This window comes from Neomonachus schauinslandi, chromosome X (assembly GCF_002201575.2).
Source record: "Neomonachus schauinslandi chromosome X, ASM220157v2, whole genome shotgun sequence".
In the NCBI taxonomy this organism is placed as follows: domain Eukaryota; kingdom Metazoa; phylum Chordata; class Mammalia; order Carnivora; family Phocidae; genus Neomonachus; species Neomonachus schauinslandi.
Window position 1 is genome coordinate 109350311 of NC_058419.1, and position 24989 is coordinate 109375299.

General features: G+C 36.4%; 1 protein-coding gene across 4 annotated transcripts in view; it reads right to left on the reverse strand.

Annotated features, from left to right (window-relative positions):
• Positions 1–24436, reverse strand: part of CNKSR2 (connector enhancer of kinase suppressor of Ras 2) — a 273654-nt gene extending 249218 nt beyond the window's left edge. For all 4 annotated transcript variants that reach the window (XM_021682287.1, XM_021682283.1, XM_021682276.1 and 1 more), the window contains exon 1: positions 24373–24436. In XM_021682287.1, coding sequence (XP_021537962.1) covers positions 24373–24436 — 64 coding nt within the window. The remainder of the gene's footprint in view (positions 1–24372) is intronic.
• Positions 24437–24989: the final 553 nt, after the last annotated feature.

A 24989-nucleotide genomic window follows, 5' to 3' on the forward strand; every position in this document is an offset into this window, starting at 1 on the left:
TGAGCTAGCCAGGTGCCCCAACTGTACTATCCTAAAAGGTTTTTATGGTAGGCTCCAATGTGTAGGGCAACTTTTTTTTCACTCAGGCAACAGCCTAATTATGTAGCAACACATTATATTTTACTATGAATAACTAAACAACCCACATGTAAATATAAGTATTATCTAAACATACAGAAATAGCTCTGTTATAATTAGCAAAATACATGTTTCAAAGTATGACTATAAACATAGAGAGGGAAAATGTCTCTAAGACAAATTTCCTTTCATTTGAAGGATATATAATTAATTTTCATAAACAAATATATAAGGTATAACTTGAGGATGTACATTCAAAAAGAAGCCATTCAATTAAAGGTTTCTTTTTTTTTTTTTTAAAGATTTTATTTATTTATTTATTTGAGAGAGAGAGAGAGAGAAACAGCATGAGAGGGGATAGGGTCAGAGGGAGAAGCAGGCTCTCCGCCGAGCCGGGAGCCTGATGTGGGACTCGATCCCAGGACCCTGGGATCATGACCTGAGCCGAAGGCAGTCGCTTAACCAACTGAGCCACCCAGGCGCCCTAAAGGTTTTTTTTAATAAGGTGCTTATTTTAATCATAAGGATATTGACAATCATATTAGTAAAATACTCTAAAACAGATTTTATGCTTTAAGGTTGTTTGAGTAAGTGGAGGGGGTGCAGTTTCTGTGGTTTAAAATTTTATTCATATTTATCAGGACAATCGATCAAGTTTTCTAATATTGTATTACTGTTCTTCATAATTGTATAAATAAATACTTTAGATATACATTTAAATTAGAAGTCCAGCAATTACCTAGGCTAAATTAACAGCTGTATATCTACAGAGAGGAAACAAATATTAAGGGTCATAGTCCAGTGTTGTCTAGGTTATTAAGACTGGTTAGCACATTAAAAAAATATAAAAACAAGCCTCAATTCTTCAGATCTTTACTGTACAAGGTACTTTAGTTTTACCATATTAAGCTATCAAATAAATTTAGCTAAGTTAAAACACAATTACAAATTTTTACAACAAACATACCTAAATTAAGAATTCCAATCTACTGGTTCAAAATAAGTTATAGACTTCAGTTTTTACACTCCTTAACATTAATTTTTTTCTGGGACTTAGACATTTGAGAAATTTTTCAGTTACACCATGTACCAGTTTGCCATTTGTCATGGAACATGAAGAGCCCAGGTGGCTGTCAATGAAGCAAACTTTTCCTACTGGCCCCAGAAGTATGACTCAGTGCTTGTCCTGAGGTGACCACACTTCTTATGGTGGCAGGAAAAGGAAAAGTGTTATTACTCCATCTTTGAGAGCAGCTATCAGAAAATGTGCATAATGCCACAGTTCATTCTCAAGTGATTAAGTTACATAATTTTGCCTTTCTTAAAGGATGACAAATCTTGAAAAATACCTAAAAAATTAACATGTAAAAGAGAGTAATTCCTAAAGGACAGTAAATGCCATTAGAAATAAATTTACAATAGGAAACACACAATGATAATTCAATAGTGAAAGAAAAATTACTTTCCATTTTCATCTAGTTATTGAATACTTGACAGCACATGTAAGAGAACTACACACATATTAAACTTGAAAAATTCCATTAATATGTTTGTTTCCATTTTGTTAAATACTTTTATTTAGTCACTTCTCCCTATTTGGCATCCATATATTTTAAAAAATAATTACCAGAAATCTCACTATGGTCATGTAATTTACAAACCATATCAAGTTACTGAGGAATGCATGTCACACTGCTGTACTCTAGGTTTTAAATAAATATTCTTTGAAATCAGAGGTTCCAACTGTTAAGACTTTAATATTAAAACATAGGAATGTTGGAAAGAGACAAGAACAGTATAAATTATATAATACCTACTATATAAGGAAGAAAGCAATATTTAAAATAGGCACAAAGGAGGATCTCACAGTAAGCAAACTCTATGAACAAATTTTAAAATAATTCGGTGACCTTGGTCTTTTCAAACACATATTTTTTTGACATATCAAGGACAGATATTTGTATGTGGCAGGAACCAATTTATTCTAGTAATTCCAGTAGTGTAAATAAGGTTACATTAAGTAGTATAGACAGTTAAAGAATACAGGGTCAAAAATTATTCCACACTTAGAGTTTTAGGTGCATGTATACTGTTCATACTTAAAACAGCAAATTATTAAAATAAGTGAATTGTAATGGACTATTCAACATAGCAAACCACTTGTTCAGCTCTAAACAGACAATAAAATCTACTCTGTGTTTAGATTTGGGTTTAATCCTGTTGCACTGGACTACACTACCAATCCACAAAGCCTCAGAAAATGAGATTTAGAAGACTATCAGAAGTTTTTTCAGGAGTTCATAGCATTTTAACTCCCTGTAATTGGGGTTTGGCATTCTCAAAATCTTATATTTGATGATAATAAAATGAAATCTAAACCAAACATTGTTAATGAGAGGATTATTCTGTGAAGTAGACTTGTTGTATGTGTTAATCAAGACATTCTCTAGCTTTGACACCAGTTATCAAAAGAACTCATTCTCTTTTGTTAACAGAGATGTCCTTAAAAACAATGAAAAGATCTATGCAACATACTATTCCTGAGCTTTCATACATTGAGTTCTTTGTCATACTAATTTTGCTACTAGAAAGATATGTGAATTTAGACAAGTCCTTTAACCTCTCTGAGCTTAGTTGCTTGCATGTAATAAGATGATGGCATAAGACCAAGAGATTTCTAAAAGTTCTTTCTGGTTTTAACTTTCTATCAGTTCATTTCACAGAGAACAAGAGTGTCAGTGTGTAGAGAAACTAAGCATGTTCCTTTATAAAAAATACTGTTTTAACTAGTGATGTGTTTCAATGACGCACACAAGAATTGTATTTGAGTTTGTTTCAAATTTGCTTATCAAATGTAATTAAAACCATAAATGTTAAAGGTCTATAAAACAGCTGTAAATTTTTGCTAAGAATTTAAAGAAAGTACATCCATAATACAAATCTGTTTGATGCATCTGCGCATATTTAAAATTGACTGAGAGAACTATTGTGTTACACAACCCATGATTTTACAAGTATGATTTAAAAATGAACATCAAGAACAAAAAGTACTGGTTTTTGTCAGATACTCTACAACTTATACTTACCACTCTAATTTATGTTTTCTTTGGTCTTGTGAGTTCATTTGTAAATAAGTCTTATTTTTATATAGTAGGACTTTAGAACCACCTGAAAAAATTTTTTTTAAACATTACCAAGGGGCAGGCAGAGAAAGACTTATCCAAGGGGTTAGAAGGTATTCGCTGAACAGCCTGCTTGCTAATTTGCAACGATTATAGTTTTTGGTAGTTAAAGAGTATAGAAAATGGAAAAAGAAAAAAGGAAAAAGGAGAGATATTTGTAACTTAACATCCTAGGAATTTGCCAATCCAAAATTTGTAAAGGTAATCTGACACTGATGACCTAAACTTGGGGAGTTCAGATCCACCTAAACCATCAAAAATACAACTTTTGCTTTTGTTGCATAGCAAGTCTTCATGTAAAACATACATAGTTCTGTGCCTGGTACTAAATTTACAGGATAAAATAAAATTATACCTTCTTTCTGTCAAATAAATAAATAAAATCTTAAAAAAAAATTATACCTTCTAAAAATTCAGAAGCCCCAAGTATCTCTAGGGGTCATTAAAGTAGATATAAAAAATTAAAGGAATGCTCACCATTCGTTGCTTCTAAAACAAATATGAGAATGAATTAAAAATTTAGAATCACAGGGGCACCTGGGTGGCTCAATTGGTTGGGCAACTGACTCTTGGTTTCGACTTGGGTCATGATCTTATGGGTCCTGGGGTGGAGCCCCACATTGGGCTCCACACTCAGTAGGGAGTCTGCTTGAGAGTTTCTCTCTCCCTCTGCCCCTTCCCCCACTCTCTCTAAAATAGATAAATCTTTAAGAAAAATTTAGAATCACAGAAACTTAAGTTTTTTTTTTTAAGATTTAATTTATTTATTTGACAGAGAGAGATAGCAAAAGCAGGAACACAAGCAGGGGGAGTGCGAGAGAGAGAAGCAGGCCTCCTGCTGAGCAGGGAGCCTCATGCGGCTCGATCCCAGGACCCTGGGATCATGACCTGAGCTGAAGGCAGACACTTAACGACTGAGCCACCCAGGTGCCCCTAGAAACTTAAGTTTTAACAGAGAACATATCACCCAACTTTCTTTTATAGTAAAGAAAACCCGAAATTCAAATGATTTTCCCTACGTAACTCTGACAGAATCAGAGCTGTCTCATGATATTTTTTTAAGGCATTCATTTAGTTTAAAATTCACATGGTTTTTAGAAATGAGTTATAGATGGCTCAGGGCCAAACAAAAAAAATCCAAATGATCTTCAAAGTTTGAATGAAAGAATAAGATCTGGCATATTGTTGTCCCCTGTCATTTAGAAACATATCAATATCAAAAAGATGGAAGAAGTAGCAATAACAACAAAATCACAGTGAAAGAGCTTTCTCAAAAGCTTTAAAGTCAAACATTGTTACACTGTTATTCTGATTAAAAGGAGACTCTTAATTTCTGTATTTTAGAAATTCCTCTAAACCAAATTTTATACGTGAGTTGACATCCTTTACACAAAGTGCACCAATGTTGGATATAGAGAATTTTTCCAAGAAAAACACAAATGCAGACCAAAATGTGAACTCTAAGGAGAAAAAACCTACTGGTAATAATAATAATAAAAAAAAGCCAGCATACTAGCTTTGGGAAAGTACATTTTCCAACAACCGTTCTATACAACATGGGAAATAATTTGTTGTCTTAATGCTTTTCAGTTGTCCTCAATCCAAATACCACTTGTGACACATGAATGAGAAAAGGCATTGTTTTGCCAGTGATTCTCTCTAGTTTTCAGTGATCCAAGCTCAAATGAATTGGTTCATTTGTATCTTACAATTGACTGTTTCTCCTATGAAAAATCAATGCATTCTTTTTTTTTTTTTTTTAAAGATTTATTTATTTGAGAGAGAGAATGAGAGAGAGAGAGCACATGAGAGGGGGTAGGGTCGCAGGGAGAAGCAGACTCCCCGCTGAGCGGGGAGCCCGATGCGGGACTCGATCCCGGGACTCCAGGATCATGACCTGAGCCGAAGGCAGTCGCTTAACCAACTGAGCCACCCAGGCGCCCCAATCAATGCATTCTTATCACTTAAATGGAGTTCTAGTGCTCATAAGTGCCCGTCATTTTCATTGCAGAGATTCAGTGTTTAATAATAATGAATACCACGTATATGCCTGTGATGACAAAACTCATACTCCAAGCTTCTGACAAAGCCTGAGAAATGAAATTTCGATGATCATGAACCTTCTGATTACATAATGCTGAGAAGTATGAGGAACCATGATATGCAGAGTCTACTCCTGAGATGAGGCTTACACTGGTTCAGACTTCGGCAGGTTTGACAGTCATCAACAGCAGTACTGTGGGACCTTTGTATTGCCTTCCCTGGCAGGAAGAGTGAGATATAGCATTCTATTAGTTAGGCTGAATTACCTAAGTGATCATTGACTCAAGAAAAAACTGGTCTGGTTAGAAATGCTCCAATAAAGCTGTCAGAGAAAGAATTAGCTACCTGAAATCCATACCACAGATACATTTTTAAATCAGTATAATCTTTGTATGCCATGTCTTAAGACAAACATATATGAGATATATCCAGTAATTCATTTGTAAATTGAAATATAATTCTTAAAGTAACCTTTCCATAAAGATAATTTTAAAATCATGTTCAGTAATTAATAAACTATTATTTGCCAGTGTCAAAATGTTAATTCCATTTCTACGTGGACTGCATATTGACTGACTATTCTTCAGAATTCCCTATGAAGTGTATTTTCCTTATCCCCATTTTTAAATAAGGAAACTGAGGGCTTGAGAAGAGATGACTTAAACACATATGGCAAATACAAGACAGAACTGAGGTTGGACTACAACTGGAGACTTCCAGTTCCATCTCAGGACTACAGATAATTTGTATTGTCTTCCACATACAGTGCTTCCTCCTAGATGCTTGTCCCTTTAATATTTTTTTACCCTTTAATATTTTAAATATTTTAATATTTTTTTAGGTAGTAGATAGGGGAGTGAGTCTTTTGACATGGGTACAGGTGATAAAATCTGAAAAGCAGCCCTGAAAAGCATCATTTGGCATTTTTATTTGGGAAAGTAGAATACTACTTCTACATGGCAGCCTACAAGACAGTGGTTGCTATATAATGATTATTCTTAATTAACTTCACTGAAGAAGTTGTGTCCATCTGCACTCTGAAAAAAGCTTCCAAGTCTACTTCTAAAGCCATCTGTATTTTGAAAGTCAGGCAAATGACACAATTTCCTTCTAACATTCTGTTTTTAATTATTATAAGAGTATTATTGAAATAGGTAGTCATCCCAAATCTATACAATTTTGTTATGAAAAGTATCATTGAAAAGTTGTGAAAATAACTTCAACCTAAATGTTGTCACCTATCCTGAGACAGATTTTAACCTGGGATAGATATTGGAGAATCTTGGAAAGTTAAACCATCCTTGCCAGTCACATATTCAATGATGGCTCCAAACCCTTGATATTTAATGTGTAATCTAAACAGGCTGTTTTTTTGAAGTTTTTTTTTGCAGGCAAAGCATTCTTACCTTACTAAAACAAAACAAAGCAGACAAACAAAACAAACTCTCCTTCATTCCTGTGAGGGTAGCTTAAGAAATACCACTTTGTACAAAAAGCAGAAGCATTTCACAGAGAACATAATGCATATCTTGGCTGGTAGTCAGAGCATACATAAGGTCAGAAAAAGACGAAAACATTTAGTAAAAAGCCAGGAAGACAATTCTAAGGCATTCTCATCAACATCCGCAGAACTTCACACTTTTACAGACATGGAGTAATAACAAAGAATCAAGTAAGTTGACACTGTGATAATTATAACATTTCAATTTATTGTGGCAAGAAAAGAAGAGTTATCAGGTTAATTCATTAAATTCCTGGTCATAGTTTTATCCACTTATTACAAGAGCTTGATCCCTTTGGAATGTGCACACTAGTAAACTAGAAAATATGGAAGATCTTAACTAAAAAGATACAGGAATAAAGTGCAAGTATGACAACAGTTCTATTTTGAAATATAATTTCTTAGAGATGTGACCAAAGGAGGCCTTAAGTTACAACCATCCTCATATCCAAACCCAGGTACTAACACACTACATGACCCCATAATACAATGAAAATAAGGTGTTAAATTTAATGACAAAAAGAAAAATGTTGACTTCTTTGCAGAAAAGCAATGAGAAAATGTCATTTAGCTATATGCAATTTCAGTATATCTGCCCGAGGCAGATATGTGCCCTAAGTAAATACATATACATATTTACACACACATTTATATATTCAGCTTAAAATCAATTATTATAAACCACAACACTGCTCAAAAATTTTCACACCTTGTTTAACATTCCTAGACAGTGTCTGCAGGAAACTACAATTATAGCAGGAGTACTGGAAACCAGGCTTTGTTAACAAGGTTTAGAATAGCACACTCTTCTGTCCAAGAGTTTAACTACAAATCTGTTTGGGAGGTAAAATAAGAACATGAGGCTAACTATTGGTGGTCTCCATTCTAACCCACGTACATTCAGTTTCCCTTCCTTTTTTTTTTTTTTTTTTAAAGATTTATTTATTTATTTGACAGAGAGATAGAGAGAGGCAGAGAGCACAAGCAGGGGTAGGGGCAGGCAGAGGGAGAGGGAGAAGTAGGCTCCCTACTAAGCAGGGGAGCCCAATGAGAGGCTTGATCCCAGGCCCCTGAGATCATGACCTGAGTCAAAGGCAGATGCCCAACCCACTGAGCCACCCAGGCACCCCAGTTTCCTTTTCTTAAACACTTTTCCTGATTAGCAAAAGGTTAAAAAATAGCTAATCAAGTAAAATATTAATTTCAGTAGAAGGTAAACCAGGTACACCAATAATCCAAGAAAATTTTTTCACGTGTGGAAAAACATGAGGTTTACACAGGAGAGAACAGGTAAGGCAGAGAGATTCTTGATGTCAAGACAGGGCCAATGTACCCTGTTGGGAGCCTTTTGAGAATTTTAAGGAGTTTGGGGTTATCACAATGAACCAGTTACTGAATGATTGCTAGAAAGATGCAACAGTTACATACTAAAAAACTGCCTGTATCCCATGACTTTTTGTTTGCATTTGAAAGACTTTATTAACACTTACAGAAGCAAACCAAAGCTACTTTACATATGACATATAGCTTATATTTTGATATTGCCAAATTCGAAAATAAACTATTTTTTAAACTTTTTATTGCAGAGTAGTTTTAGATCTACAGAAAAGTTACTATAATATATATATCTTATTTTCTATATATATATATAAAATATATAGTCTCTATATACCTCTTATCTGTATTCTATTATTAACAGCTCATATTACTATGATACGTTTGTCACAACTAGTGGACCAACACTGGTATATTGCTATTAATGAAATTCCACACTACGTTTAGATTTCCCTAGTTCTTTCCTAATGTGCTTTTTCTGTTCCAGGATCTTATCCAGGACACCATAGTACAAACAGTCATCATGTCTCCTTAGCCTCCTCTCATCTGCTTCTCACATTTTCCTTGTTTTTTTGATGACCTTAACAGTTTTGAGGAGTACTGGTCAGGTATTTTATAAAATGTCCTCAATTTGGGTCTAATGTTTATCTCATAGTTAGGCTGGACTTATGGGTTTGGGGGAGGAAGACCACATGGGGAAAGTGACATTCTCAACATATCATATTAAGGGTACATGCTATCATCAGCATGACTCATCACTGATGATGCAAACCCTGATCATCTGGCCAATACAGTGTTTACTAAGTTTCTCTGCTGTAAAATTATGTTTCCCCTTCCCACACTCTACTCTTTGGAAACAAGTCACTAAGTGCAGCCCACAATCAAGGGGTGGGGAATTAAGTGCCACCTTCTTGAGAGGGGATTATCTATACAAATTGTTTGGAGTTCTCTGTATGGGAGATTTTTCTTTTTGCCCTCATTTCTTTATTTATTCAGATATATTATTTACATCAGTATGGATTCATGGATATTTATGGATTGAGCTATAATCCAATACTACTTTTGTTCCTCAAACTGTTGCAGTTTTAGCCATTGAGAGCTGTTTCAGAATGACTCCTAAGTTTTTGACATGCTCTCATCGTGTTTTTTGAGCACTTCCTTATTTTCTGGCACTACAAGATGCTCCAGGCTCATCTTAAATATTTTGTCCCTATCCCTAGAAGCCTCCCATTTCTCTGAAAAGCTGTGGTTCCTTCCCACATGACTTTTAAATACTCAATAGGAATTATTAGGATGACATACCAAATGAGTCTAGCTTGTACTATTTCCCCTAATATTCATTTTTATTCCAGTGTCTATCATTTCATCTGTTCTTCCATCTTCTTGTACTTCTATGGAATGACTTCTAAACTTACTGCTTCTCTTAAATCCAGATATGCTCATTATAAGCAGGAAAAAATATCAATTAGTTTCTCCTAGTATAGTCATATTGAGGACCTACATATAAAAACCTATTTTATTTTTACAAATTATTTTTCCTTTTTATTACAGTATGCTCATTACATTACAATATGGTCATTACAGTGAATTTTTAAAAATTATATTAGTAGGTAGGCTATATTATCTATGAGTTTTATTTCAGAAGACATTATATAAGGTACATACAGAGGGTACTGAGTCCTAAAGAAATGATGTTGGGAAAAAAGAATAAAGTAGACTACAATATGTGGACTTTATTTGGATCCTCATTTAAGGAAAAAACTATAAAAATGTTTGACATTTACAAAACCAGAAATTTGAACCACTAGATATTTACTGATATAAAGAAATAAATTTTGGTGTGATAATCATGTTATTCGTTTGAGTATATACGATGTGTATATTTTTAAGTCCTTACTTTTCAGAAATACATACCAGCCTTAATTTTTTGTGATCTCGTTACTGGTGCATCACTAAGGAGAAAAATGTTATTAGATCCATAGGTATTATTCTGCTATATTTACTTTCTGTGTGTATTGGTCACAAATATAAGAATGAAGTGGCAAAGCAGCCTCATGTAAAAAGAAATCTCACAATGAGAAACTAAATGGTTTTTTTAAACATTGAATTAGACACATCTTAAAATTAATGCAGATGGAGATTCATGGTGTTACCATATTTAAAAGTCTATCTCTACCAGACTGCTTATTAAAAGTCTATTTCTATCAGACCGCTTATTTTTTTTTTTTTTTTTTTAAAGATTTTATTTATTTTTTTGAGACAGAGAGCATGAGAGGGAGGAGGGTCAGAGGGAGAAGCAGACTCCCTGCCGAGCAGGGAGCCCGATGCGGGACTCGATCCCGGGACTCCAGGATCATGACCTGAGCCGAAGGCAGTCGCTTAACCAACTGAGCCACCCAGGCGCCCTATCAGACCGCTTATTAACACAGGATGTCAATAATTATTTCAAGGAAAGTGATAAAGTTCTCAAAAACATCTCCAAACAAAATTAATTTTAATTCATATGGATTTTTTTTTAAAGATTTTATTTATTTATTTGACAGAGAGAGACACAGCAAGAGAGGGAATACAAGCAGTGGGAGTGCGAGAGGGAGAAGCAGGCTTCCTGCCGAGCAGGGAGCCTGATGCGGGGCTCGATCCCAGGACCTGGAATCATGACCTGAGCTGAAGGCAGATGCTTAAAGACTGAGCCACCCAGGCGCCCCTCATATGGATTTTAAAAGATAATGAGCACTTTGGAAAATACTTTACATAATCAATTGGACAATAATCCTAAGGAAACTTCAAAATAGCTGGTAATTACCACAGTTCAGTTTTTTTTTTTTTTTTTTTTTGTGCCTATTATCCTGGGTATTGTGATAGCTTTCATAAATAATGAGAGGCTTCAAATCATTCTGTACACAAGCAAAGAACAATGTAAGTTGTTTTCCCTTATTTTAAAACTTCCAGTCTAAAGCAAACTCACCTCAACTGCATTAAAGAAAAACAAAGAGAAATAAGAAATATCATTTTTGTGTTTTTACTCTGAACAAATCCAACTTTTAAGTTCCTAAATACATGCTAGAATATATATTTTATATATACATGCAAAACCACATGTATCATTTTAAAATATAATGTAGATGGAATTTTACCTTTCATTACTACTTTATAAATACTCAACTGATCAAACATCTCTAGCTCAACTTGACCACTCCATATTTTGCATTGACTTCACAATAGTTTTTGACTATGATTAAATTTTCTTTAACACTTAAATTCCTTTTGTGATTCACTATGCTATCATATCATATTACAATCTGGTCTAAGATAAAGGAGTTTCCAAACAAAACAAAACAATTTGGGGGCAATAATTACCATCTAGTAGGTAGGTAAGGATTTCAAAGCTGTAGGCATGCACTGAATAAAGTCTGCTGTTCAAAGAAACACTAATGAAATGCAGATAGCAATGCTAACCACTGCTAAGTAAAGCTAAACAAAAGAATATAACAAGCCATTATTTGTAGTATAATGTAAAGCCATTTATGAACATCTATTATCAGACACCATGTATTTTTATTAACAATCCTTTTAGAACAAAACATTCCAGCACTGGGTTGGTAGTAGCAGTGGTCTCAAGTAGACCTTTTGTTTAGGTCTACACTCAGCAGAGGTGAGAATCAAACTCCTGAGGTTCACATCAAAATAGGAAAATGTCACCAAAACTATAATTATATGTGGCATCTTTGTCATTGGCTTAAGTACTATTCTGAATGGAAACATCTCAACACACACAAACCCACACACCCCACCCACCCACACACCCCTCTAGAGGCCAAAAGGACCCAAGAACCATAGTCCACCTTACCACGCACTATAGAAGGTAGGTCTGGTGGAGTGAACATCCACATCTTTGAAAGTATTCCCAGGATTCCTCTCATTTCATATGTACCTCTGGTAGAATGGCAAGGTGGAAATATTATATGTTTTGTAGCCAGTTAGAAATCTATTCAAATTTTGCTTCTTCCACTATTTATTAATTTTTCAAAATATTTATTGAATACCTGCTAAATAAATTTTTGGGTATATAGAATAAGTCATTCAATATTTCTAAGCAAAAGTGTCTTCATTTGTAAAGCAGTGATAATTCCAATCTTTCAGGGCTAGGCTAGGAATAAGATAATGCATAGAAAACACCCAGCACAGTACATGGTATGTAGTAAGTACTCAATAAATATTATCTATTAGTAGTTGTGCCTTTGAAGATTGCCAACAGAATGCAATCAATTCCTTAATTTAAAAAAAAAAAAGCTGGCATTTACCATGCACTTACTATGTACCAGGCATTGTTTTAAGTATACCATAACGCTATGAGGTAGGTAATAATATTACCCCTATTTTACAAAAATGAAAAAACCTGGCAAGTTACTTAAATTCTCCCTCAAAAATCACACAGCTAGGAAGTAATAGAGTCTGGATATAACTAACCCAGGCATCTGATTCCAAAGTGCTCTTTACTATATCCTATATGGTGCCAATTTTTACAGGGTAGAAAATTTAGGAAATGTTTTAGAAGTCAAGTCTGGTATGGAAGTGCTGAATATTGTACACCTGAAACTAATATTACACTGTATGTTAACTAACTGGAATTAAAATAAAACCTTAAAAAAAATAAAAGTCAAGTCTGAAGATAATTATGTACAAACCTGAATTGTGTTCGCCACCCACTAAAGTATAAATCCAATTCAACAGAGAAAAAAAGAGTTGAGGTCCGACCTAATTCCATCACTGAATAGCTGTACAATCCTTGTTGAGCTGCTTAACTTCTCTGCACCTTACCTGTAAAAGGGTGTCAATAACAGTTCCTTATCTTATTTTAAGGATTACTACTAATAATAGATGTCAAGTGCATGAGACCTTCCTAACTTTGGCGAATGAAGGGAAGAACCAAGCTGTATCATAGAATGTTTAGAAAAATATTCCAAAAACAAAAACAAAAACAAAACAACCATGATTCGAAGTATGCAGAAATTCTAACTAAAAATACAACTCACTTCTAGCTAGATAATATTTATTGAGTACTTACTACATACCATGTACTGTATTTTCAGTATGGAAATGGCTCCTGGCAGAGTACAGTACTTGAAAACACCATCTCCTCCTGGGTCAAACAATTTCTTTCCAACCTTGTTTGCATTATAAGATCAATCAGCAAACCCTTCCTTCACATATTAAGAGTGAACTTCAGGGGCACCTGGGTGGCTCAGTCATTAAGCGTCTGCCTTCAGCTCAAGTCATGGTCCCAGGGTCCTGGGATCAAGCCTCACATCAGGTTCCCTGCTCCGCAGGAAGCCTGCTTCTCCCTCTCCCACTCCCCCTGCTTCTCTTCCCTCTCTCTCTGAGTCTCTCTCTGTCAAATAAATAAATAAAATCTTTAAAAAAAGTAAACTTCAATAAGAACCTACTGTAATTATCACAAATCTCAAATAAACAAGATCTGAATTAACATGTTTTTACCATAAATATACTTAAAGCATTATATCTAGAGACAGACTAGAAAGAAAAATTATCTATTACTCAGTATTTCATAGAGAAAGCTTCTCTGTGTGTGTGACAATTCAACATCAAACTGAGAGCCTTGGATCTGATAGCTAGAAGGCAAAGGAACAGTCTTCTAGATAAGAAAATCTCTGCCACTGATTTAATGCAACAGTGATGTCAACAGAAACTGCCACAAGACTCGCCATGGCACTACTATGGAGGGAAATCAGGAAGGAGCAGCTAAGCGCTGCCACGCATGTTGGTTCTTTACCACACTGGACTCAGAATCCACATAGGTCCTGGCAAGTGGGAAGGAAAACCATCAACTGGACTACATGTCTGTTTTGAGCTCCATTAACAAAAACTCTGCAACATTTTCTCTTTTATATGTTTTTAACAGCTCAGTGGTTTGTTTTGAAAGCTTATAAATGAATTATATGAAATTAAAATGTGAATTTTATGCTCAGCCAGGAAAAAAAATCACAACTCCCCAGGACTATCAAACATTTTGAAAATAATGTGGATGGTTGAAAAATAAAAGTATATGAAATAAACTCCCATGTATATATGAAACATACCAAAATTATAATAAGAATTCAGCTAATGTTGAAATTAATCATTCAGCATAATTACCTAAGGCCACTACTTTAAAAGTTTTTATTAATAAGTCACATTGTAAGTCTAACAACTTGCTAGAAAATAGATTCTTTCATAATCTTTGGTAAACAAGTTGAAAAAAGTAAAATCCAGGATCGAAGCCAGCCTTCCATTGATTTGTTGTAGATATTATTTGAGAAAACATGTTGCAAGCCCATTTTAAAAATAGCAGATGTAGCTGAAACAAAATAAAAAATCCAAACAAACAAACAAAATAAAGGATATTGGGCAACACTTTATTTATTTATTTAAAGATTTTATTTATTTATCCGACAGAGAGAGACACAGCAAGAGAGGGAACACAAGCAGGGGGAGTGGGAGAGTGAGAAGCAGGCTTCCCACAGAGCAGGGAGCCTGATGCGGGGCTCGATCCCAGGACCCTGGGATCACGACCTGAGCCAAAGGCAGACGCTTAACGACTGAGCTACCCAGGCACCCCCAGGCAACACTTTAAAAGCAACTAACAATGTGGTTTCTCTTTTTATCTACTACCTTATTAGAAGACTTTCTAACCTACCTAATCAGATTAATTTCCAAGAACATTAATGTCAAGTAAATATAAAAGAGATTAAGTGTGTTGGGTTGCCTGGGTGGTTCAGTTGGTTAAGTGCCCGACTCCTGATTCTGACTCAGGTCATGATCTCAGGGTCATGAGATGAGCCCTGAGTAGGGGTCCACACTCAGCGTGGAGCCTGCTTGAGATTCTCTTTCCCTCTCCCTCTGCCCCTCCTCTCTCTTTCTCTCCCCCTCTCTCTAAAAGAAAGGAGAGAGATAAGTGTGTAATACTTGATATTAATTATGTAATGTTTTTTTAAAACATTTTTATTATTGAAGTATATATGACATGCTATATTAGTTTCAGGTGTACAACATAATGATTCAACAATTCTATACATTATGCAATGCTCACCATTATAATTATAGTCACTATCTATCTCCATAAAATGTTATTACAGTATTATTGACTTCATTCCTTATGCTGTACTTTTCATCTCCATGACTTATTTTATAACTGGAAGTTTGTACCTCTTAATCTATTTTGCTCATCCCCCATCCCTCCCCTCCAACAATCACCAGTTTGTTCTCTGTATTTATGAGTCTGTGTGTTTTCGTTTGCTCTTTTGTTTTCTAGATTCCACATGTAAGTGAAATCATATGATATTTGTCTTTCTCTGTATGACTTATTTCACCTAACACAGTATTCTCTAGGTCTATCCATGTTACCATAAATGGCAAGATCTCATTTGTGTTTTTATAGCTGAGTAATATTCCTGTGTGTGTCTGTGTGTATCTCTTCTTCATACATTCATCTATTGATGGACACTTAGATTGCATCCATATCTTGGCTACTGTAAATAATGCTGCAATAAACATTGGGGCATATATATCTTTTCAAATAAGTATTTTTGTTTTCTTTGGATAAACACTCAGTAGTGGATATAACAATGTTTTCATCTTGGCAAACTATAATACATTAATGCCATTGTGAATTTTGTTTTATTTAATAAATCTTGGTTTTAAAAACAATTTTATGTTGTGATATTCAACAGATGAGCACAGAAAACTAAAATAGCAGGTACTGTACTTAGTAAAATTTAAGATTCAATAAATTTATGTAAATACCCATAACCCTTTCTTCCTGAAACTACAAAAGTTAATGAAAACTTTTATTAGAATTAATGATTATAATTTAAATTGAAATCAAACAAATTAAATACATCTTTAGAGTCTAAAAAATTCTTTCATATTGAATAGTTATTTGTAGTTTAAATCAGGGCACAATTGCAACACACTGTTTTATAGTACTAGCTAGAAAGATTAAGTCTGAAGGTGTTTTATTAAAAGTTAACAGATCTGCAAAAAGCTAAGTTAAAGTCTTAAAAATTTTGCTTACTCTGATTTATACTGTACATTGTAAATTTGTGGGGAGGGACTTGCTTTATTAGAAAAATCTATTACTTGCTACTTGGTTATCCAGTAACATGTAATTAACAAAAAAACCCATATAAGGCACATGTATTTAAAAAGTTATACTTCACAATAACTTTCTACATAGGTTCTTAACAAGTGCCCTTCAAAAATTAGCCCAAATTTATATTCACTTTAAAAAATTAAAATTCATTTTTCAACATCAGGAGGGATGGAAAATTATATAAGAAATGCTGATTTAAGATGCATTTTTAAGTATCTTAGTTTTATTCTTATTAATAAAAATATAAATTCAACATTAAGTATAATAAAGATAATGGTTATTATTAAATTAAAAAGCTATTTCTCCATTTTATCATCCAAGTTAACAAAGGATATTTTCTTTTCACAACAGAAAAATGCATTTTAATTTCTTACATGGTTTTTTTTCTTTTATAAGAGGAGAAACTTTTTATTTTTATTTTTTAATTTTAATTTTTTTTTAGGATTTTATTTATTTGACAGAGAGACAGTGAGAGAGGGAACACAAGAAGTGGGGAGAGGGAGAAGCAGGCCTCCCGCGGAGCAGGGAGCCTGATGTGGGGCTCGATCCCAGGACCCTGGGATCATGACCTAAGCCGAAGGCAGGCACTCAACGACTGAGCCACTCAGGCGCCCCAGAGGAGAGACTTTAAAAAAATTTTTTTTTACATTTATTTGTCAGAGAAAGAGAGAGAGAGAGCACAAGCAGGGAGACCAGCAGGCAGAGCAGGCAGAGGGAGAAGGAGGCTCCCCACTGAACAAGAAGCCCAATGAGGGACTCCATCCCAGGACCCTGGGATCATGACCTGAGCCGAAGACAAATGCTTAACCAACTGAGTCACCCAGGTATCCCTATAAGAGCAGAAATTTAAAACATTTTATCAATTTCACTCTACCATGCATTCCAAAATACACAGAGTTCTTTTAAAAACACTGAAATGAAGAAACAATTAGAAAATTTGTATGAAAAAAAGTAAATTCTTAAGAGGTATGTTTTAATTTTTAAGTAATGTTTGCCTATTGTGTTGGCCTATTAATAATGTGATATCAGCAAATAATATTTATAGCTTAAACACAGAAGTGTTGTAGATACATTGAAATTATTCACATTTCTTAATGAAATGAATCTAAACCATGATTTAGGTCATTGAATTGACTAGAGCGATACAACTATGAATTAAAGCAACCCCACTTCTACTGTATTCTGGCACACAATATACAACTTGGCATTGAAGTATCCATTAGAGCATTATAAGGGACTTTACATGCATTTTCATTTAGGAAAGCAGATTTGCTGACAGACCAGTAATTTGTGATATTTATGTATTCCTTCCTTCAACAAATATTTCCTGAGTGCTTACTTTTCACCAGATACTTTCTTATGCCTTGTTATGCAAATAAGATGAGGTCCCTGACCTCAACAAATAACCATAGAAATTAATGTAAAAATAAAACTGGCATATGGAACGAAGATACGAATGGTACCTGGAGAGCACACAACTGAGGATTTGATGTGACCTGGGGAATGGAGAAGGCTTTTCTGAGGCATAGAAGGGGAGGCTTGAGATATGATGGGTGAGTAGGACTTAACTGGGTGAAGAAAAAAGCAAGAGAAACTGTACTAAGTGCAGAGGCCCAGTGGTATGCAAACAAGATTGAAAGGCCAGTGTAACTGGTGCTAGGAATAAGGGTTATTTCAAAGGCAATAGCCAAACCTTCAATGGTCTTAAAAACCATATTAAGAACTTTTATCTTCATCCTAAAAACAATGAGAAGCCACTAAATTTTTTAAACTGATGGGGGTGAGAAGTGAGAGGATAGGATCAGATGAGAAACATTCCTAAGAAATTTATCCTGATTATAGGTTTATGGATCCCCCCCAAAAAAACCCCAAAAATAAACAAAAAGAAAGATGCTAAAATTATCATGACCTTGACTGAAAAGATATTTTGTCCTTTGCAATAGAAGAAAAAGAGGAAGTAAAGTACATTAATTTTACATTTTCAAAACCCAAACCAGCACTTCTCAAATTATTCCACTGATGTATCCATAATTGCTGAACGAAGTTTACTCATAACCCTGGAAGGTCTAGGAAACGCAGCTTGAAACAGCTTGCTGCAAGCCTAAAATTCCTGTTAAGCCTCTGGTCTCATCTTTAAAATCATGCCAATTTTGCTTTCTACACCATGAATTTAATATCCAGGTTTGTTTTAATGCAAAAACAATGTTTTACAATACTTAGCAAAAATCAACTCTTTGTCTTCTTTTGATCATTTAGCTCCCACAACCACAGAAATGTTCCATTTTGGGGAACACAAGCCCATGCTATGCATGAAAACTGTGAATTCACTCACTGAATGTTATTCAACACAATGATCCTGTAGTGAAGATTACATTTGCTTTTCTTTAGCCAGACACTAAACTATGACAAAATCTTAAAAAATAAAAAGCTTAGGCTATATTTTTTTTTCAAATTACTTACTCTCCCTTCCCTCTCTTAAAGTACAGATGATCCATCCTTCTAGTACTCTTTATAGAAACTAATCCTTCATCTTTCACAATAAACCTTATGTGTTGAGGTGCTGTAGGGAAGTCACATAGAGAGCTAAAAGTCATTAAGAACAAATTTAAGTCCCACTCTGCTATACATGAAAAATGATAATTTATCATTGTTTTAAGAACAATAGCAATATTTAAAAGCCTATCTTCATTCTTCATATAAGAATTTGGATGAGTAAAATTCTAAATATCCAAAAACATAATGTTAATGATGTAATTAATCTTCAAAATAACTCACTTTAACATTATTTCCAAATTATTCCTGAGAAACAGATTTGAAACAGCTGTACTAATTCAATACACATTCTTTGTGGGCTTATTTTTGGCAGCCAAAGTTTTATAATGTGGTATTTATTTAAACTTAGGACATGATGAGAGTTTTATTGTCTTTGTGAAATGCAGATTTGTTCTTGTACTTTTGTGCCACCTACTCATGGCTCCTCCATTTTCCCTCTACTGCCCACCTCTCTCCTTCAACCAGACAAACCTAGACACAACCGTTCTGGTTAATCACCCTATCTCAACTCCGAAGTCTCTTGCTGTGCCTTTACATTTAGACTACGTCCATCTTAGAATATGCCTTAGTTAAATAAATTGCATAAAAAGTTGCTAAAACCCCACCTTCTCCATGGATTCCTTCCTGACTGATTAAAAGCATCATCTTGTCTTTCCACTGGTGCTTGTACACATAATGCAAACATTTTTTAAATTTAGCAAATGTTCTAGTTAGCACCTGTCTGTTTTGGCTTAGGTTTCTCAACGTCACTGCCATCCCTTACAGAGACTAATTTCCCCAAAGCAGAGAATAATTTATTTAAAATAATCCATTAAAGCCCCTTCCATGTAGAAGTATGGAGTAAACAATCTCTAAGCACCAGAATGTATCTACATAAATAGACTCTTTTTTCCTAATCTGTACTAAATTGTGAGTGTTAACCTTAAGGAGTAAACGTTAATGACAGTATAAATAAAATGATATTTTCCTGTAAACTCTACATACAGAAAAGGTGAATTTCTTCTTTGTGTGAAATGACAAGTATTGAGTTTCAAAAAATGTCAAATCGAGAGTAGGTGATTGTTGGTGACTATCTAGTCATACTGCAACTGAGGAAAGCAACTAATTTTTCAAAAATGATAGGACTAGTTTGATCATGTAAGTTTAACATATTTTTTACAATGCATACTTCTCAAGTTCCTGCCAGAAAATTTTTCCTCTCTAAGACAGTTTAACTCAAAAATTTGACATTTTCCTTCATCTTAATAAAATAAATTTCAACCTCAGCTCTAGGTCCTATGAAGGGGGTAAAACTATTAGAGAGCACTGTGCCTGTCAAAATTTCTGTATCTTATCAGATACATTCTCCTCTGTAGCATTTAACTCTTATAATAAATAGACCTTATTTCATCACTGCATTTTCCTCTTTTGTAAGGTTGTATGCAAAGTGATGGCTTTATCTTTGTTTTTTGTACCTAAAATAATGTATTTCATTTTCTATCCTCAAGATGGCTGAGTCATCAGGACAGAAAGTAGAAGTCAGTGAATGGTTTTCAAAGAAAATGGTTTATAGTAAACAGAAAAGAGCAGCGCAGTTAATTGTTGGATGGTTTGAGAAAAGACTATCTTAAAAATTTAGATTTTAGGACTCATACTATGAGTAGAAAGAGCTAAGTCACAGAGACCATAAGAGAAGACCAGCAAAGCAGGGCCTGTTGGTGACTCTGAAAACAATAATTCATTTTATTTGATCAGGGAAGGGATTAAAGATCACTGGAAAAAATGTCATGAAGGGAGTTAGCCACAGAAAATAACTTTATTTTAGTCATATGGATATTTTGGAGGAGTTTCAAAGTTGGAAAAACTGTGAGAAGAAAACTGGAATTATTGGGTGTGACACGGACAAGGAAAATTAATACTGAAATTAATAATAGGGGCCTGAAGTGTTCAGACATTTTTGCTTTATTTCAGTGGGCAAAAAAGTAAACTCAAACAACTGTAGATTATGGAGTATTTCTATAGGCCCTGCAAGTGAATAGGTAAGAGCTGAGATATGATGTATTTTAGAGTAATACACTGAGCAAAAATCAGAAACCGTTATTGGCCTACTTTTCTACCTACAGCTTTCTCTAATAAAGGCTTTGCTTTTACTCTAAAAAGGTTTACATTTTATAATTTTGTCAAAACTACGAGGATTGAATGCAATTTCCTACTGAAAAAAAGGCTGTTTCAAATGCTAAATGATGTGTATTTGATTTCCTCAAAAAATATTTTTATAAAATTAATTTTGAAGTTCTATTATTTCCAAATAGCCTGAAGTACTATCAAGATATCTGGAATGTAACTGCTTATTTTACTGACTCATGAGGAGTCCATATATTTATTGGAACTAACATTGACACTGTGTCACATCAATTTTTTATTGTTAGAAGAAAATTCATTGAGTATTGGATTTTACAAGTAGTGGTGTTGGTGGTGAGAAAAAAATGCAAGTGTTTCCTTATATCTTTACTAATAATTAATACATAAATTTAAATTTGCCTCCCTCAAATACATTTTAGTAAAAAAGATCAAAATGAATTGCAATGTATAAATGGTCCTTCATAAACAATTTTGAATATATGTTAACAAAGCTTAATAATCTCATCAGCCCTTTTTTTTCCTTCATCTCCTTCTCTGCTGAATTTCTATACCACTTATATAAATTGTCTGGAAGCACAAATATATGGCCATGCTATTTTTATATGCTTAATGTTTCCTTTTCTGTTTAGTGAAGAGAAAAACACCCTAGAAAGAGCATAAAGCATGTACCTTACTAAACAGAGTTATAACTATTTATGATTGTGACTAGCTGAAAGCATATGCTATATACTTTAAATGTTAAGGATGATGAAACTGTCACATTAGGAGCATGCTTTGAAGAACTCTCACAATGTTGCAGTTGTTCAAAAGTCTTGTTCATTCTTTGTTACTGCCTTTATAACACTATACATTATACAACACCAAAGGAAGTTTGGCCATTCCAAAGCTACAGCCTCAATTAGTTGACTTTTAAACATTACTGCATCTGAGGAAAGGGTGAGATGTTTTTTTTCTTTTTAATGTGTTTACTTGTAAAGTTTATTTGGGGAAAGGAGCAGGGAGGAAAAATTAATTAAGGTAACAGTATAATTACAAGTTGAGGAAATGTTCATTTTGTCCAACTGTTCTTTAAAATCTTGTTTTCTGTTACTATCTTAAATTAAATTTATATGAAGATTATAGAAATTTCAGCAGTAAGCAGTTTGGGATTTGAAATATCCAGATAATGACATCAGTTTTTCTCTTCTAATGTGTACAAAAATATACAAATTCTATCCTGGCTACTTGCTTGATCTTTTCAAATAGCTCTAACATGAATCACCAACAGGTATGAAAATAAGTTATTCAACTTACACGTAACAATCATTTAAAATCACAGCTAACAATGTTAGCTCAACTTCAAAGATGCTGCATTTTAGGCTGGAAAGATTTTTAAAGGGCTGGAAAGATTTTTAAAGGACTACTATACTGGAAATCTAACAATGTGTGTCAGAATATATGTGTCGTATGTTCTACTTGCTTCAGTAGACCTAAACTGTAGAGAAAGAAGAAACTGCAAGATTATACTGGGAGGGTGGAGGTGAAGAAGATGGAGTATGCATCACTCACTACAAGCATCATGGGAATTTGTGAAGGTAATCGGACTCCCATGGAGCCAAGAAAGCTTTCTGTTGAGTATTTCAGTAACAGACTCAAACCAAAGTAACCTTCTACGCAAATTCAAAGAAAGGGTTTTTTAATTAAGCATTCTTGCTTCTTGCGCACCGCCTGGCTCTTTCTTCCATGACTGAGAAACAGAGAAGACAGATGTTTGTTTCTGACAATCCAAAGGGGGGTGGGGGTTAGTGGGAATCTAGGAAAGCGTAATTTCAATAGCCAATATGAAGAGAAGAAACAGAAAAAATGAGCCACTGCAGGACTTTGTCTTAGTCATGGCACCCATGGCACCTTAGCACAACGCACCACACACAGGGGAGCAGTTGATAATTAATTCTACTTAATTCAATACACTCTCATGTGTACTGTGATTTGCAGTTACGAAGCACTTTTCACATATTAGAAAAGAAAAAAACTAATTAAATGAGAAATAAAGGGGCCAGTAAGGGAATAAAAGGAAAGCAAATGTATAAAGAAAAATCCGTAAGAATAAGCAAGAAGCCGAAAAGATTCAGAAAAGGAGGAAACACAATTGAGTTTCTCTCTGTCACTCTTAATCACTTCCAATCACCCCACCTTTCGTTCTAAAGTACCTGGAGCTTAGAAAGTCTGCCTGCTAAGCAAGCCCCCAAAAGGGGCTCCCTCATCTCCGCAACACGCATTTTCACAAATGATAAGCCTTTGGCTCCTGACTAATCTACCCAGAGTTTGTGCCTAGGAATAACCACAAGCAAAGCTCTAACATCTCCCAAGTGTGGCCAGGAATCCTTTATTTCATCCCATCCATCCCTGTTGGCATTCCCCAAATCTTAGGAATCTTGGTGATGGGGGAGGCAGTGGTCATGGGGTGGGGGGAATCCTCTACAAGCCCCTTAACTCAGACAACAGAGGGAGATAGTGAGGCAGGAAAGCCCAGGGACTAAAGAAAAAGCCCACGTTTGAGACTAGGAGGGCGAGTATCTACAACTGTGGTTATTAGAAATTGCCAGGGAAAAAAAGGGGCGAGCCTTCAAGATGGAAGAAATGAGGGGGCACTTGAATGAGCATCACCTTACACCTGGCGTCGAGCCCCCAATAAAAAACCATGAGATCCAAAGCCTCGACCAGCGAGAAGAGGAAGAGGCAAAGGACGGGGGGGGCGGGGGGGGGGACAGGGGTTTGCGCAGGAGGGAGCCCGCAGATACCAGCGCGGATGCTGTCCCAGGGGAAGCATGTTTTTCTCTCCCCCAAAGTAGCGCATCCCCCGAGCATCCTCAGCCCAAACTGGGGGAGTTCGCCCGACTCAAACCCGGGCAGCCGCGTCCTGACCCCATTATATGGGCTTAAAAGTTGTAGGGAGAGTTGGCGCTGGAAAAGGCACCTGGCAGGGGCGGCCACCGAGGGGGCGTTAGGTTTCCCAGGAACAAAGGGGCCCGGGAAGGAACGAGCAAAGGAGCAGGTCCCTGGGGGCTCCTCCCTGAGGGGAGAGACAAGGGTCGCCACGTCCTCTCGGCCTAGGGGCGCCGTGAGGAGCGGGGAGGAGGCGAGAGGTACTGGGATTCCGCGGCCCGCCTTCTAACCCTATCCGGTAGCGCCGGCAACACCCGCGCTCTCCGCGCCCCCCTCTAACTGGGGAGCCACCACTGAAGACAATAGGAGATCGGGATCCCGAGCCCCAGCCTGCCCCGGAGGACCTCCGCCTCCCCCCCAGCGCACCACGATCAGCCAGTGGAAGCCCCGATGGCGGGCTCGGCCGCTGTAGGCGCCCCTTCCCTCTCGCGCGCCAGTACCCCGGCGCCCCAGGACCGCCTCGCCCTCTGCACAGCGGGCATTACCTTTCATCCAGTCCACTACTTGACTCGGAGACCATTTGCTCACGGGTTCCATGATCAGAGCCATGGACACGGGGTCGCTACCGCGCGGGGCGCGGAGATCAGAAACAAAACGAACTCGGTAGCCCGAGCCGCCCTCAGGTGGGGTCCCTTGCTGGCCGCTGCCTCGCTGGGTGGGTGGCAAGAAGACGGCTTTTGTGTGTCGGGTCTCGCGGCTGCAATGTCTCTTAGCAAACGGCGAACAGCAGCGGCGGGAGCGGCGACGGGGAGAGAAACGCTCTGGGGTCGCGGCTCTGTGCGGACTCTCTGCACGCTCCCCGCAGAGGCTGCTGCTGCAGCTGTTGCTCCGCCGCTCCGCTCCGGTCTCCGTCCCTCCAGGGCTTCAGTTCACGGCTTGCACTGCCGAGGGTCGAGGAGCTGAGAAAAGCCGCGGCCGCAAGCCCGCAACCAACTTGCCCGCTCGCCTCGCGCGCGGGAGTGAAGCTCGGGGCACCACAAGCTGCCCGGCGGAAATGACGAGGGGCCTCCTGCCACCCAAAATATCTCTCCGCAGCCCTCGGGTGCGGGGCGCGCGCGCCACAAGCCCCCCGCCCGCTCGACGCCGCGCGGTCCCGCCCCCG